General features: G+C 44.4%; 1 protein-coding gene across 4 annotated transcripts in view; it reads left to right on the top strand.

Annotated features, from left to right (window-relative positions):
- LOC144799917 (anoctamin-10-like) overlaps positions 1 to 16,380 on the top strand; it is a 394,459-nt gene that overhangs the window by 98,467 nt on the left and 279,612 nt on the right. For 2 of the 4 annotated variants that reach the window (XM_078671537.1, XM_078671536.1), the window contains exons 4-5: positions 12,510 to 12,644; positions 15,686 to 15,805. In XM_078671537.1, the coding sequence (XP_078527663.1) occupies positions 12,510 to 12,644; positions 15,686 to 15,805 (255 nt within the window). The remainder of the gene's footprint in view (positions 1 to 12,509; positions 12,645 to 15,685; positions 15,806 to 16,380) is intronic. The other 2 variants (XM_078671539.1, XM_078671538.1) reach the window with 1 other exon arrangement.

Here is a 16,380-nt window from a genome sequence, read left to right as displayed (position 1 = left end):
CACTGGCTGCCAAAGACGTCATAGCAAAGTTCGAAAAGGTCATCGCCACACACGGTATCTTCGAGCGGGTCAAGACCGACAATGGACCACCCTTTCAGGGGCAAGAATTCGCTGACTATCTCAAGGAGTGGGGAATCCAGCACCGAAAAGTGACCCCCAGATGGCCCCAAGCCAACGGGGAAGTCGAGAGGTTTATGCGAACTCTTAATAAAGTCATCCGGATCGCCCATGCTGAGGAGGCACCATTGGAGAGAGCTATCTTCACTTTCCTGAGGGAGTACCGGCTCACGCCCCATCGCACGACTGAAGCTGCCCCGGGGCCATCGGCAATGGGAAGGATAGTTCGAGACACAATACCCCACCATCATACCTGGCCCCCAAACAAAGTAAGCTCCCGACGAACAATGCTCAATCGGAAGCGATCGAATGACTACGCCAGTTTCAGACGCCGAGCCAAAGAACAGTCCATCTGGGAGCGAGATCAAGTGTATGTAAGAGACAGATACCCGGGGAGCAAATTCCGGCTCCCGTTTGAACCCAGACCCTGGACAGTCACAAGCCGCTCCGGCACACTGGTAACTGCTCAACGGGACGGAGAAACCGTCACACGCAATGTCTCTTTCTTCAAGAAAGCCTCTGTTTCATCAGATGGTCATTCCAGCCAAGAACCAGACCGAGAGCTGATCAACCCAGGGGAAGGAAACAACAGCCCACCCGGAGGCGAGCGGGGAACCCCTTTGGACAAGTCGGTGTTGAATTCACCGGCCGCAGAGATGCCTAGCGCTGCTAGCCCCCACCTGTCCGGGGAGGGGCTGTCGCCAACCATGTCCCGACAAGAAGCCCCACGAAGAGTTCTGTTTCGTGGAGAGGCAGCAGGCTATGGACTGAGGAGAAATCCCGCCCCATCTTCGCAGCTGGCGGACTTTGCAGTAGGCTGAAGTCAGAGTACCCGATCACCAGACTGGTAACAGGCCGGAGGGCCGTTCTTACTTATTCCCCTATCAACATGATGCAAAGTGACTTTTGAATGACCGTTGTGTTTTGTTTTAATAAAGGTTAAAAGGAATGTAATGTTTAAAGAATGCGTACCCGCAGTCTAGTTGATGCGCACGTAGCCGTGCGCCTACGTGGGCGTGATACGTCACGCCGTGTAGGCTATATAATACAGGAGGCGTGGCCCCGGAGTTAGTCCGGACCACGCGGAATGCTAATCTGGTGTCCCGGGTCCTTGTGATCGGCGCAGCGATGATAGCGCTGCGCACCTGACAACGAGGCCCCGACAAGCAGCACGAGCTTCGAGTATGTACGTCAGCGCGTGCCAGCTTTACATCTGAGGATGCCGTACAGTGCGTGAGAAAGTTTTGCAGGCAGAGCGACCCGAGCTACCTTGACATTTGAGGAGATTGTACAAAGCGCAAGCACGTTTTACAGGCGGTTCAATCTGTGAACTATTATAGTGCGAAGCAAAAGCCAGCTTGACAATTAAAAAAGCTGCACTGCACATAATCTAGTTTAACAGGCAGCGCGCCTGGAGAGCGTTTCCAGCGGGGAGGCGGCAGTGAATGAGTGGTACCTGGTTGTGGCATTTCCGTGCAGCAGAGGAGTCAGCGTTCAGCGAGGCAGTATTATAGGAAGGAGGAAGGACTGTGGGAGGATTGCTTTTCGTGAAGGAGGGGTTTTGGGTAGTAAACACAGAGGACTACTAACTGCAGCATATATGCAGACATAAAAGAGAGACTATTCAGAGCAATAAGTATACGGTCTATGCTCCTGTAGAAGGTGATTTTACCAAATACAAAAGACTAATTTTTGTGGTAGTTAGGTACACAGAAATCAGATGTACTTGGAGCCCATAAGCACATCTTTATTAGAGTACATTTAGAAATATTTAACACGGGTAATATTGTGAGCATTTATGATAGCCATTGCAAGCAGTCAGACCGTAGCTGCACCTCCATTGTTTTTGGCTCAGACAGGGCATCTTCAATAGAATGGGAAGAGTGGATTGGAATTTCAGAGAATTATTTCAAGCAATAGATGGTCTAAGATATTCAGTTACTAGGAAACAGGCAACGTTGCTTAATGTTTTAGGCAAGGAGTGACAGCATATTTTTAAGTTTTCATCCAAAAGCAAAGGATGCTGACAGAGAGGCAATGGACAACATTTACATTGAAGCAAAAAGGAAGTTAGACAAATGGTTTGGGAACCAAAAGAATATAGTGAGCATTAATTTTATACACAACCTCAGAAAGTCCAGGAATCGGTGGATCAATTGGTAACAAGATTAAGAGTTGGCTGTAAAATTGATTTTGGTACAATTACTGTTCAGAGACCAATTGATAGTCCATTGCAAATATAAGATGATGAAATAAAGGTTGTGGGCTGCAAGGAATCCAACCTTGCAGGAAGCAATTGCGATTGCACAAATATTGAGGAGTCTGATATGTGTATGAAGGAAATGCAACAGCTGTAAACACAGCGGAAGGAAGGTGTTAATGTGGTACATAAGAAAGGTTCGACAAAGGGCGATGTCAAATGGAAACAGGATGTAGAAGGCAAACCGTGGGGGGAAAAGGCAAAGAAGAAAGTGAACATTGGCGGTAAGTCAGAATTTAGAAGGTGTTACAGATACAGAAGCTTCTGGCATGCTGCAGACTTTAAAGGGTGTTTCGCACGTGACAAAGATTGTGGAAAGTGTGTGAGGAAGGGTCACTTAGCGAGAGTGCAAAGAGGAGCCGGGTGGCATGTTTTGAGCAAGAGGACAGTACATAGGATATTGTACTGTGTTTTGTGGACAAAGAAGGAGTGAAGATGCATGGACCGAAGCATTATTTAAAGTAAATAGGATACAAATAGATATGATGGTTGATCTAGGATCAATGTATTCTAAAATTCCTAGAAAAGTCTTAGAAGAAAAGTGGCCTGCTACAAATTTAGAACAGAGTGACATCCTGCCTAAAGGATATAGTGGAGAGAGTATACACATACAGGCACATGCATCAAAGCTATTTGTGATCGCAAAATTAGCTTTTGCGATGCATGAAGCAACTTGCCACTTACACTTTAACAAATCACAATTATTTGCGAGTTTTCAAATTGCGAGTGCATTTATGGAATCGCAATTTGGGATTCCTTAAATGCAATGCAAGAACCACTTGAGAATAGCGATTTCGCTAATAGGGGGCGCAAATTACCATGAAGTTGAACTTCATGGTAATTTGCAAAAACTTAGAAAAATGCACTTTTGTGCATTTTTCAAAGTTTCATGTTGCGCACACACATATGTGCACAGATCAATTTCATGGGTGCTCAAGGGTGTCCTTTTGACACACTATTGGTACTCGCAAATTGTGCATGCAATTTCCCATTCATTCCTATGGGCCTGTAGGCCCTTAGGAATGAATGGGAAGCCATTCCTTATTTGCGACTCGCAATTTGCGAGTCGCAGATAAGGAATGTGTAGGAATCGCTTTTTTTACAGCGATTTCTACATGCATAGGCTTTTTCGAGTCCTTAATTGCGATTCCTTAATTATCGCAATTAAGGACTCGCAAAATCCTACCTTGATGCATTCGCCTGATAGAGTCTGATTTTGAATTCAAGGAAAGGAGGATGGTGGGAAAGTTGTACGTGTCACAAGGTGGTCCAGCAATTTTAGGCTGGGTACAGCAATATGATCTACATATTGTTTTAGGTCCCATGTCATATGAACAGGTGTTGACTGTACAAAGCCACTTCACTTTACAACAATCTATGCCACTTCACTCTAGGCCACTCCACTATACGCTTCTCCACTCTATGACACTCCACTATATGACGTTCCACTCTCCGTCTCGCCACTCTACGACACAATATGCCACTTTACTCCACTCTATGCCACTCCACACAATGCCACTCCACAACACTTTACTCCTTTCTAAGCTATAACACGCCCTCTGCTCTACGACAGTGTACTCCATTCTTTGCTACATCACTCTACACCATCCACTCTACATCACTCAGCGCCATGACACTCTACTCCACTGTACATCATTCCACTCCATGCCACGCCACAACACTATGCTCGTCCACTCTAACACACAACACTACTCCACTCCACTCTATGCCACTCTACGTAACTCTGCTCTGCATCACTCCACTCTACTCTACTCCATTCTATGCACGCTGCTCTGTGCCACGCCACTCTATGATAATCCACTATAAGGCACTCTATTACACTTCACGACATTCTATGACACTACTCCACTCTACGCTACTCCACACTATGCCACTTTATAACACTCTAACCTACTTCTCTGTAGTCCATTCTACTCCTCTCTACAAAACTCCACTCTATGACGCTCCACTCCTCAAAACTCCACTCTGTGACACTATATTCCATTCCTCTCTACAACCCTCTACTCCATGGCATGCAGAGCTACTGGGACGATCCAACTGTGATTCACAAAAACGATCTCAAGATGATTAATGCTCTCTGCTGGACTTACATAAACAAGAGATATTTAACTATCAGCTCCAGCTGGTCTTTGACTGACATGTTTTTAGATTCTAAGCCATTTCCAGAATATGAGATGTTTTTAGATCTTATATACCCGCCTCAAATAAGGAGCCTGTTTTACGTTTTCCATATGGATGCCCTGCGTGTGGTTTACTCTATGAGGATGAGATGCATGTAATGTTCTTCTGCTTCACACTACTCCATGCTGCAACAATCTATTCCACCCCACTCTACAACACTCTATGACACTACTCCACTCTACGGCACTCCACACTACACCACCTCTCTCTACTACACTCTACTCAACTCTGTGGCACTATACTACATTCCACTCTATGGCACTCCACTCTATGACACCACACACTTAGCCACTCTATGACACGCTACACCACTTCAATCTAGGCCACTCTATGCCACTCCTCTCTGTTGCACTCTACAACCCTCTGCGCTATGACCCCCCAAGACAGTCTGCCACACTCTACTCCTCTCTATAACAGTCCACTTCATGACATTCCACTCTATGACACTCCACTCTACGGCACTCCACTCTATGCCACTCTACACCACTCTACTAAACTCCACACAACTCCACCCTGTGCTATTCCACTCCACTCTACGGCACTCCACTTTACTCCACTCTATTCTACACCAGTCTACGCTCCTCCACTCTACGTCACTACACTCCATGACACTCTACTCAACTCTGTGCCACTCGACTCTACTCCTCTCTACTCCACTTTATGTCACTCTACTCCACTCCACGCCACAACTCTATGCCCCTTCACTCTACTACACGCCACTCTGTGACACTGTACTTCACTCTACACCACTCCACTCCACTCACTCCACTCTACGCCACTCCGCTCTACGTTACTCCACTCTGTGCCCTCTACTTTATGCCACACTACCATAATCCACTCTGCAACACTCTATTCCACTCCACTACACTCTACCACACTCTATGACACTACTCCTGTCTGCACCACTCCACACTACACCACTTCTGTCTACTCCACTCTACGGCACTCCACTCAACTCTGTGAAATATACTACATTCCACTCTACTCCACTCTACCCGACTCCACACTCCACACAAGGAATGTGTAGGAATCGCTTTTTTTACAGCGATTTCTACATGCATAGGCTTTTTCGAGTCCTTAATTGCGATTCCTTAATTATCGCAATTAAGGACTCGCAAAATCCTACCTTGATGCATTCGCCTGATAGAGTCTGATTTTGAATTCAAGGAAAGGAGGATGGTGGGAAAGTTGTACGTGTCACAAGGTGGTCCAGCAATTTTAGGCTGGGTACAGCAATATGATCTACATATTGTTTTAGGTCCCATGTCATATGAACAGGTGTTGACTGTACAAAGCCACTTCACTCTACAACAATCTATGCCACTTCACTCTAGGCCACTCCACTATACGCTTCTCCACTCTATGACACTCCACTTTATGACGTTCCACTCTCCGTCTCGCCACTCTACGACACAATATGCCACTTTACTCCACTCTATGCCACTCCACACAATGCCACTCCACAACACTTTACTCCTTTCTAAGCTATACCACGCCCTCTGCTCTACGACAGTGTACTCCATTCTTTGCTACATCACTCTACACCATCCACTCTACATCACTCAGCGCCATGACACTCTACTCCACTGTACATCATTCCACTCCATGCCACGCCACAACACTATGCTCGTCCACTCTAACACACAACACTACTCCACTCCACTCTATGCCACTCTACGTAACTCTACTCTCACTCCACTCTACTCTACTCCATTCTATGCACGCTGCTCTGTGCCACGCCACTCTATGATAATCCACTATAAGGCACTCTATTACACTTCACGACATTCTATGACACTACTCCACTCTACGCTACTCCACACTATGCCACTTTATAACACTCTAACCTACTTCTCTGTAGTCCATTCTACTCCTCTCTACAAAACTCCACTCTATGACGCTCCACTCCTCAAAACTCCACTCTGTGACACTATATTCCATTCCTCTCTACAACCCTCTACTCCATGGCATGCAGAGCTACCTTGATGCATTCGCCTGATAGAGTCTGATTTTGAATTCAAGGAAAGGAGGATGGTGGGAAAGTTGTACGTGTCACAAGGTGGTCCAGCAATTTTAGGCTGGGTACAGCAATATGATCTACATATTGTTTTAGGTCCCATGTCATATGAACAGGTGTTGACTGTACAAAGCCACTTCACTCTACAACAATCTATGCCACTTCACTCTAGGCCACTCCACTATACGCTTCTCCACTCTATGACACTCCACTATATGACGTTCCACTCTCCGTCTCGCCACTCTACGACACAATATGCCACTTTACTCCACTCTATGCCACTCCACACAATGCCACTCCACAACACTTTACTCCTTTCTAAGCTATACCACGCCCTCTGCTCTACGACAGTGTACTCCATTCTTTGCTACATCACTCTACACCATCCACTCTACATCACTCAGCGCCATGACACTCTACTCCACTGTACATCATTCCACTCCATGCCACGCCACAACACTATGCTCGTCCACTCTAACACACAACACTACTCCACTCCACTCTATGCCACTCTACGTAACTCTGCTCTGCATCACTCCACTCTACTCTACTCCATTCTATGCACGCTGCTCTGTGCCACGCCACTCTATGATAATCCACTATAAGGCACTCTATTACACTTCACGACATTCTATGACACTACTCCACTCTACGCTACTCCACACTATGCCACTTTATAACACTCTAACCTACTTCTCTGTAGTCCATTCTACTCCTCTCTACAAAACTCCACTCTATGACGCTCCACTCCTCAAAACTCCACTCTGTGACACTATATTCCATTCCTCTCTACAACCCTCTACTCCATGGCATGCAGAGCTACTGGGACGATCCAACTGTGATTCACAAAAACGATCTCAAGATGATTAATGCTCTCTGCTGGACTTACATAAACAAGAGATATTTAACTATCAGCTCCAGCTGGTCTTTGACTGACATGTTTTTAGATTCTAAGCCATTTCCAGAATATGAGATGTTTTTAGATCTTATATACCCGCCTCAAATAAGGAGCCTGTTTTACGTTTTCCATATGGATGCCCTGCGTGTGGTTTACTCTATGAGGATGAGATGCATGTAATGTTCTTCTGCTTCACACTACTCCATGCTGCAACAATCTATTCCACCCCACTCTACAACACTCTATGACACTACTCCACTCTACGGCACTCCACACTACACCACCTCTCTCTACTACACTCTACTCAACTCTGTGGCACTATACTACATTCCACTCTATGGCACTCCACTCTATGACACCACACACTTAGCCACTCTATGACACGCTACACCACTTCAATCTAGGCCACTCTATGCCACTCCTCTCTGTTGCACTCTACAACCCTCTGCGCTATGACCCCCCAAGACAGTCTGCCACACTCTACTCCTCTCTATAACAGTCCACTTCATGACATTCCACTCTATGACACTCCACTCTACGGCACTCCACTCTATGCCACTCTACACCACTCTACTAAACTCCACACAACTCCACCCTGTGCTATTCCACTCCACTCTACGGCACTCCACTTTACTCCACTCTATTCTACACCAGTCTACGCTCCTCCACTCTACGTCACTACACTCCATGACACTCTACTCAACTCTGTGCCACTCGACTCTACTCCTCTCTACTCCACTTTATGTCACTCTACTCCACTCCACGCCACAACTCTATGCCCCTTCACTCTACTACACGCCACTCTGTGACACTGTACTTCACTCTACACCACTCCACTCCACTCACTCCACTCTACGCCACTCCGCTCTACGTTACTCCACTCTGTGCCCTCTACTTTATGCCACACTACCATAATCCACTCTGCAACACTCTATTCCACTCCACTACACTCTACCACACTCTATGACACTACTCCTGTCTGCACCACTCCACACTACACCACTTCTGTCTACTCCACTCTACGGCACTCCACTCAACTCTGTGAAATATACTACATTCCACTCTACTCCACTCTACCCGACTCCACACTCCACACATTCCAGATAAGGAATGTGTAGGAATCGCTTTTTTTACAGCGATTTCTACATGCATAGGCTTTTTCGAGTCCTTAATTGCGATTCCTTAATTATCGCAATTAAGGACTCGCAAAATCCTACCTTGATGCATTCGCCTGATAGAGTCTGATTTTGAATTCAAGGATAGGAGGATGGTGGGAAAGTTGTACGTGTCACAAGGTGGTCCAGCAATTTTAGGCTGTAAAGCTGGCACGCGCTGACGTACATACTCGAAGCTCGTGCTGCTTGTCGGGGCCTCGTTGTCAGGTGCGCAGCGCTATTATCGCTGCGCCGAACACAAGGACCCGGGACACCAGATTAGCACTCCGCGTGGTCCGGACTAACTCCGGGGCCACGCCTCCTGTATTATATAGCCTACGCGGCGTGACGTATCACGCCCACGTAGGCGCACGGCTACGTGCGCATCAACTAGACTGCGGGTACGCAGTTTATGCCTCTACACTTCACTCTACGACACTCTATTCTACAACACTCTACGACACTCCACTTTACTCCACTCAACTCAATGTCCCTCCACTCTCTGCCCCTCCACGCTATTCTCCCCACTCTTTGATACAATACTCTGCGCCACTCACACTACAACACTCTACGCCACTCCATGCAGCTCTACTCTATTCTAAGCCATTCCACCCCACTCAACGACACTCTATCACCCTCCATGAAACTCTATAACCCTCCATAACACTCTACTCTACAACATTCTCTTGAATGCGAAGCCACTCTCTGCCACTCCACTCTACGCCACTCCATTCTACAACACTCTACTCCACTCTCCGCCACTCCACGTCATTCTGTGCCACTCCACTCTATGGCACTTCACTCTACTCCACGCTACTCCACTCTATGCTCTCTACTCTGTGCCACTCCACGCTACGATTTTCCAATCTATGGCACTCTATTCCACCCCACTCCACTCTACAACACTCTATGAGACTCTACACCAGTCTACGCCATTTCACTTTACACCACTCCACTCCATGAAACTGCACTCTGTGAAACTATACTCCATTCCACTCTACAACACTCTATGCTGAACCAACCCATGGCACTCTAGGACTTGCTGCGCCACTTCAATCTAGGTCACTCTACTCCACTGTACGCACTCCACTTTATGGCACTCTACGACCCTCCTCTTTATGGCCCTTCATGACACTCTGCCACACTTTGCTTCACCCTATGACAGTCCACTCTAGACATTCCACTCCGTGGTACTCTATGATCCTCCATGACACCCTACAGCCCTCCACCACACTCTACTCCTTTCTACAACACTCTACTCTACAACACTCCACTCTATGCCACTCCACTCTACGCCACTCCATTCTATGACACTCTGTGACACTCTGCTCCACGCTACTCCATTCTATGCCACTCCACTCTACGCCACCCCACTCCACTCTACGCCACCCCAGTTTATGACACTTTACTCTATGCTAGTCCACTCTTCGCCTTGTACTCTTTGCCACTCCATGTTATGATAATCCAATCTATGGCACTCTACTCCACTCCACTCTACGACATTCCACTGCACTCTACGCCTCTCTGCTCCACTCTACAACACTCCACGTCACAAAACTCCAATATACTCCGTTCCATTCTCTACCGCATGACACTCTGTGCCGATCCACTATATAAATGGATACAACACTCCATGACACTCTACGGCCCTCCATGACACTCTACTCCATTCTGCAAAACTCTACTCTATGACACTCTAAGCCACTCCAATCTACACCACACCACTCTACGACACTCCATAACATTCTGCTCAAAGCCACTCCACTCTACGCCACTGTACTTCACTCTATGCCACTACACTCTACACCACAATGCTGTATGCCACTCCACTCTACTTCACCCTATGCCACTACATTCTATGACATTTTACGACACTTTACCCCACTCCATGCTATTCCATGCTACACCTGTCCACTCTACGCTCCTCTACTCCACTCAACCACACACTATTCCACTATGTTCCACAACACTCTATGCCCTCTAATCAACACCCCTTCACTCTATGCCACTCTACATCACTCCACTCTACACCACACCAGTTTAATCCCCTCCACTTGACTTCACTCCACTCTACAACACTCCTCTCTAAAACTCTCCTCTCTACTTCTTGACACTCCACTCTATGCTACTTTATGACACTCAACAACACTTCACTCTATGCCGCTCTATTCTTCGCCACAATATTTTTGCCATGCTGGTGTACAGCAATGGCTAAAACACATTGGCAAAGCCAATAGCTCTTGCTTAGGTGATACCTATTGGCTTTGCCAATGCTTGTGTTTCTTATTTGTTTGTTATCTGCTCAATATCAGCTTAATTCAAGACAGTACTGATTGCAAGGTAACCCACTGGTGATTTCAGTGATATAATATGCAAATGTTTTTTCTTCGTAACCAGATGTCTTTTTACAATGTGGGACAAACAAATTCTAAATTTTGGAATGAGAGTGTCTTTTATTGGACAACGACCATGCAAACTAATTGATGTACAGCATGGACTACAAAACAGTAGTTTTAAAGTGTATATCTATTATAGAGCAATACAGGACATACCCTATGCTGCTGTGATATTGAATGGTATAGATTATGATAGAGTTGTATACATAGCTAAATATTCGGTTTAGTCCAGTCGTATAGTGTGGCATTGAGGTGTGAGGCCTTTAGTAATAATTATAATATTTCTTTATTGCATGATTAATTAAAATCTTACAATTAAAAAAAGAAAGATTCATCAATACACGACCATAAAAACAGAGCTATAAATCCAAAATCCATCAGACCCCTTAGCTGAACAATTTCCACCACAATTGAGTATACATTATATACACTCATTTTGTTAATACATTATTGCAAATCAACAGGTCAAGTCTTAAAATTATAGTAATATACAGTTACGAGTTCATTACTTATGTGCAAATTCTCATGTGCAATTCAGAATTCTTCTCTAGCTATCAGTAACTTCCACTTTTGCTATGCTCAAATCACTGGCTTCCATCTTCTTTTTCACAAGAATCAGAAATTTGGTAACATTTGCGTTCATTATTATATTCGTTGGATTAAAAGAAACTACAAGGTCTTTAGGCTTTCGGTTAACATCTAATTTATTCAAGACATGACACATTATTCACTTTTGAAAAATGCAAGATGCCATCAGAAGCCGACCACTAGATGGAAGTATTTTGCACACCATGCCGCTCTAATAAAGGACTGTTGCGCTTAGCTTTTTCCTTATCCATCTCTCACTGTTGTAACTCAGTTCCAGTAACATTAATTTTCAACCACTGTTGAGACTCAAGAAGCAAAGGTCTGTGGCTCCTAGCCAGCAGTGTGAGGGGCTCTTACAGGTCTGAAGCTACCTTGACATATGTTACATAGGTTGAAGTGGTAAGGGATTGGGACATCGGCCAGTGGGGCTCTTCTCTTGTGGATGGGCTAGCGGATGGAGCATTTGCCTGGGGTACTCCCATGTCATTAAGAACTTACCACCCCCAACAACTATTGCAATGTCAACATTACATTGACATCCCTAACACAGTATCACCACCAAATTTAGATAAGCCGTTTGCAGATAAGTTTGTGGGCGGGGTATGCTTGTGAAATCAGCGGGCGCCCCCTAAAATCTACAACCACTTGAGCATGTCTAAGGAGTTCTGTAGACTTGTATAATTTTATTTTACAAATTGGGTACAATTGTGCTGTATTAATAGCACTCTAAAGACATAGTGATAGTATGTTGCATGAATATTCTTAAACATTTTTGAAAAAGAATAGTATATATATATAATATTAAAAATATTAATTGGTCTAGGCATTGATGCTCTGTTCAAGATTTGCAATAGATACTAATAGTTTGTGTCCACAGAGAACACTGATGAGTTCCTGACCTTGGCAGAGCGTCAGTTCCTTGTGAAACATGAGGCGGACAGCATCAGGGTGCGGGACGAAGAGCATGTACCTGGCTATCCTAAGCTAAGACTCTACCCAGGACAACCAATTGGTAACCTTTCATTCTCTTTTTTTGTTTCACCAATTATACTTGAAATACGTCGAGGTGCTCATTCCCTCCTTCCCTTGCACACTGGCATTCATTGCCTCCTAGATAGGAAACAGGCTGTGCATATCACAATCTCCAAACAATGTATCAAAGCTAGGTGCATAGGGATTGAACCTTTTGCATGTCCTGGACCCACCTCCCTTTTTTCCTCCTGCTCATGCTTCTGTAACTTTTTTTCTGCTTAAGCAACATGAAACACTCCTATTTTTTTAATGAGAGCTACTGAGTGTAGGCAGTCACAGAGTGCTAGGTGCAAGGAGCCAGAAAAAAAACACACTCGAGATTCCCGAGCTTTCATGGTAGATTTCCTCAGGGTTTGTGATAAGGTGGTTGTTCATATAGAAATGGTCTGCTTGGCATCCTCATTGGGTGTCTGTTAGTGTTTGAATGCTTGCCATCACATTCTGTTTCCTGAAATCAGTGCCTCTCTCGTTAAAATGGCATCCTGAGCCTGTTTCACATGGTGGCAGACTTCTTTTTAGTCCTGTGGTCCCCGAAAGTTCCAGATATTTGTCTTTAAGATGCTTAAGGTGAGTAAGTGCCTTTTTTAGACTCCTGTTCACCGCAACACGTATTTTCCTGGGTAGTCTTTCTTCTGGGCGAAGAAGAAAGTCTGAGCTTAACAGAAAGCTGCTCAAACAACCTGCCTTCCAAGATCATTCATGTTATGCCATAAGTTACAGTGTAGTAGCTCAAATTCATTATGTTCTAATGCGTGTAGATTAAGCGTCCTACCACAGTTGAAAAATCCTCAGCGATGCATCCTCCACTTTCATGCCTGGCTCTGCATTACATTAGGTTGGTATTGCAGATGTGTGCCATGGAATCACAACAGCAGTACAGATCTACCTGTTCTTAAGGAGATCAGATAAGTCCAAAACTGAATCCCAGAAACTGGTCACTCTCTAAATTTAGGTGAAACAGAATGACTTTGTGGCCTGAGAGAATGACTCCCTAGAAGATCATATTTCAAGAGTGATGCTGAGGGTTTTATTGGAATAACAAATGAAGCGATTTGATCTTTCGATCATAATTGGAAGCCCACCACACAGGAAGATGGCCCTGTGTATCATTCTCTTGGAAAATGTAGTTTGGAGTGCCTCAGGGTTTTTTTCTGCCCCCCCCCGCTCAATATCTATATGCTCCCACTGATTTATCTACTTGAGCTGTAGCAAGTAAAGTGTTGTAAATAAATAGTGATGAAATCCAGATTTATATTGATTAGGAGAACACCAAGTAAGCACATGTGCCCAGAATGCCTTGATCAGATCCACCACTGGATGAAGGATAGTTACTTGTCTTTGAATGGGGCAACAGCGTAAGTATTAATTGTAGGAGGTGCTGGCCTTGAGTCACAGCAGTTGGTTTAATTGCCCGGGTTGTCTGAGCCCTCCACTGATCCTCTACAATGGGTAAAAACCCTTGTAGTTATTTTTTAATCGAACATCAGCTTCAACCCTAAAACCAACGGAGTCAAAAGAGCAGATTTTCAGTTATCGCTCCTTTGGAAAATCTTCCTCAACTTGAAAACCTCTTGACTTATAAAGTTAACTCAAGCTCCAGTGATGGACTCCTGCAATGATTTCATTTTATTCTATCTCTACAGACAGATTTTGATGGTTGTCACCATATTTATTTCTTCTTTGTACACCTGCAAGGACAATACCTAAATGGAGCTATGGCTGGATAAACACTGCTCTACACTACACCCTCATAACTTGCTTGATACCAATTATTCAATTTCAAAAATCCTTAAAACTAAATGTCTCCAAAGCTAAGATCCATGTCTTTAATGGTCATGCGTCTGCTCAGGAGTGATGTATACCCGCAGCACTTCAAATGTTGGCACAGACCCATTTCATGTAAGCTGTTTGTGATATTATCTTCCTACTTGACTCATACCTCCCACTTTGCCAGGTAAGCTTTATTCGATCATTTCACAGATGATCATAACAGACAAGCATAATATAACACATAAACAATTAATTTAAAACACTCAAATATTTAAATGTTTAAAATACATCAATAAAAGGAAATGCGTACCAAGCAAAAGACCATAATTAAAAATCCAACCTTGAAATATAAACCATTATAATACATAATAAAATTGCAGCAAAACATCATAAAGGCCTAGACATATAGTACAGATGTAAATGAGCAAACGTTATTTGTAATAACGTTTGCCTTTCTCACATGTAGGATACACCTCAAGAAGCAGCCAACCATATAACAGGTATCTTGATCGTTTAGTTGCTGTAGAAAGAGTAAATTTTTGTCTGCGCAGCAGGGGCAATACACATTTTCTAGTGCAAGGGAAATAATAATTACAAATGAAAACAAAGTGCAATAAGGTCTTATTCTATTGTTCATCACACGGGAAAATACAAATATCTTCTGGGGAGCATTGCCCTAAGGGAAAACACAAAAACTAACGTATCATCCCTACCCTAAATCGAGTAAGTAAGTTGTGTTCATACACATTCTGCACAAATAATAAATATGGGGCGATCCTGGCTGTCGTCTGAATCAGACCGTAGTCTCTTACATACGGCTTCACCACTTCCATAGACTTCCAAGTGGCCTGTCTGTGCTTAAAGAGGCTATCCTGAACCCAATTTGCCTTTTCCTACAAGCTTACCTTTACCATTGCCAATTTATACAGCTAGTTGGACATCAGCAAGATTCTCTATTTGGAGTCTTGGATAAAGCTAGCCTGTTGCATGTTAAGCACCAAAGTGTAATTAGTGGACCTTGTTCTGCTTGTATGCCATTTTTACCCAAAGCCAGTTTTCACAGCACACATATTTGCGATAACTATATCTTTAAGCGTCAGTAATATACAAGTGCCAGGAATGCGTAGGGTCTTAACCCTCAAGAGCACCGATCTCCGTCACTCATAAACGGTTTTTCAGCATAGGAACAAATTCAATCTCTGCCCATGGACTGTTGTCACATTTTTCTCTTTCTTTTTCTACCCTTATTAGTTCGATGTCTTCGGAAGTGTGGCATTATTAAGAAGTTCTACCCCGTTCATGATGAACAGCAGTTGCGGCCTCTCACTCAGGAGTGGTATAAAGGGTTACATCTATACAGCCAGCCCATTGGTGAGCGAATGTGGCATCGATTTGTCTGATTGGTGGGGCTTGTTCACAGTACAGGCACACAGTCCGCGCTCTAATGGGTCCGAACAACCTTTAGATCCTGTAAGAGCAGTTGAACGTGACGGTTGTACAATTAATAACATGCTGATGGTTCTGAAATTGACTGTTTGCTAGACAGCAACATATTCTAAGACACCACTGAAGACTTGTTATAGATCAATACCTACCCTTGAAGATAGAATGGAAGTGAAAAGTGCACACGTAGAAAGTATGACAATGAAAGTAGAGGTACAGCCAATGCTCATGCTTATGCATATTAGTTTCATGATATACCATAAAAAGAACAAAAGGTGATGGCAATGCTAGCAAATGTATCAGCCACTGGCAACCATCCATATCCAGTCATGTGTGCCCACTCTGTCACTCCAGAGGGAAAGCAACCCTATGAAAACCAGCCTTGGACCTGGTCCCGTAGAACTGTCCAGAGGGAGCTATCAAGTCCGCCCCATCTGAACGGGAGTACCAGGAAGTCCAGACCGATTCTAGGGTCGTTGAACCTCATCAGTGGGATGCGCCTT

This window comes from Lissotriton helveticus, chromosome 12, assembly GCF_964261635.1.
Source record: "Lissotriton helveticus chromosome 12, aLisHel1.1, whole genome shotgun sequence".
NCBI lineage: Eukaryota > Metazoa > Chordata > Amphibia > Caudata > Salamandridae > Lissotriton > Lissotriton helveticus.
The sequence above is the reverse complement of the archived record's forward strand: the minus strand, read 5'-3'. Positions and strand labels throughout refer to the sequence as shown.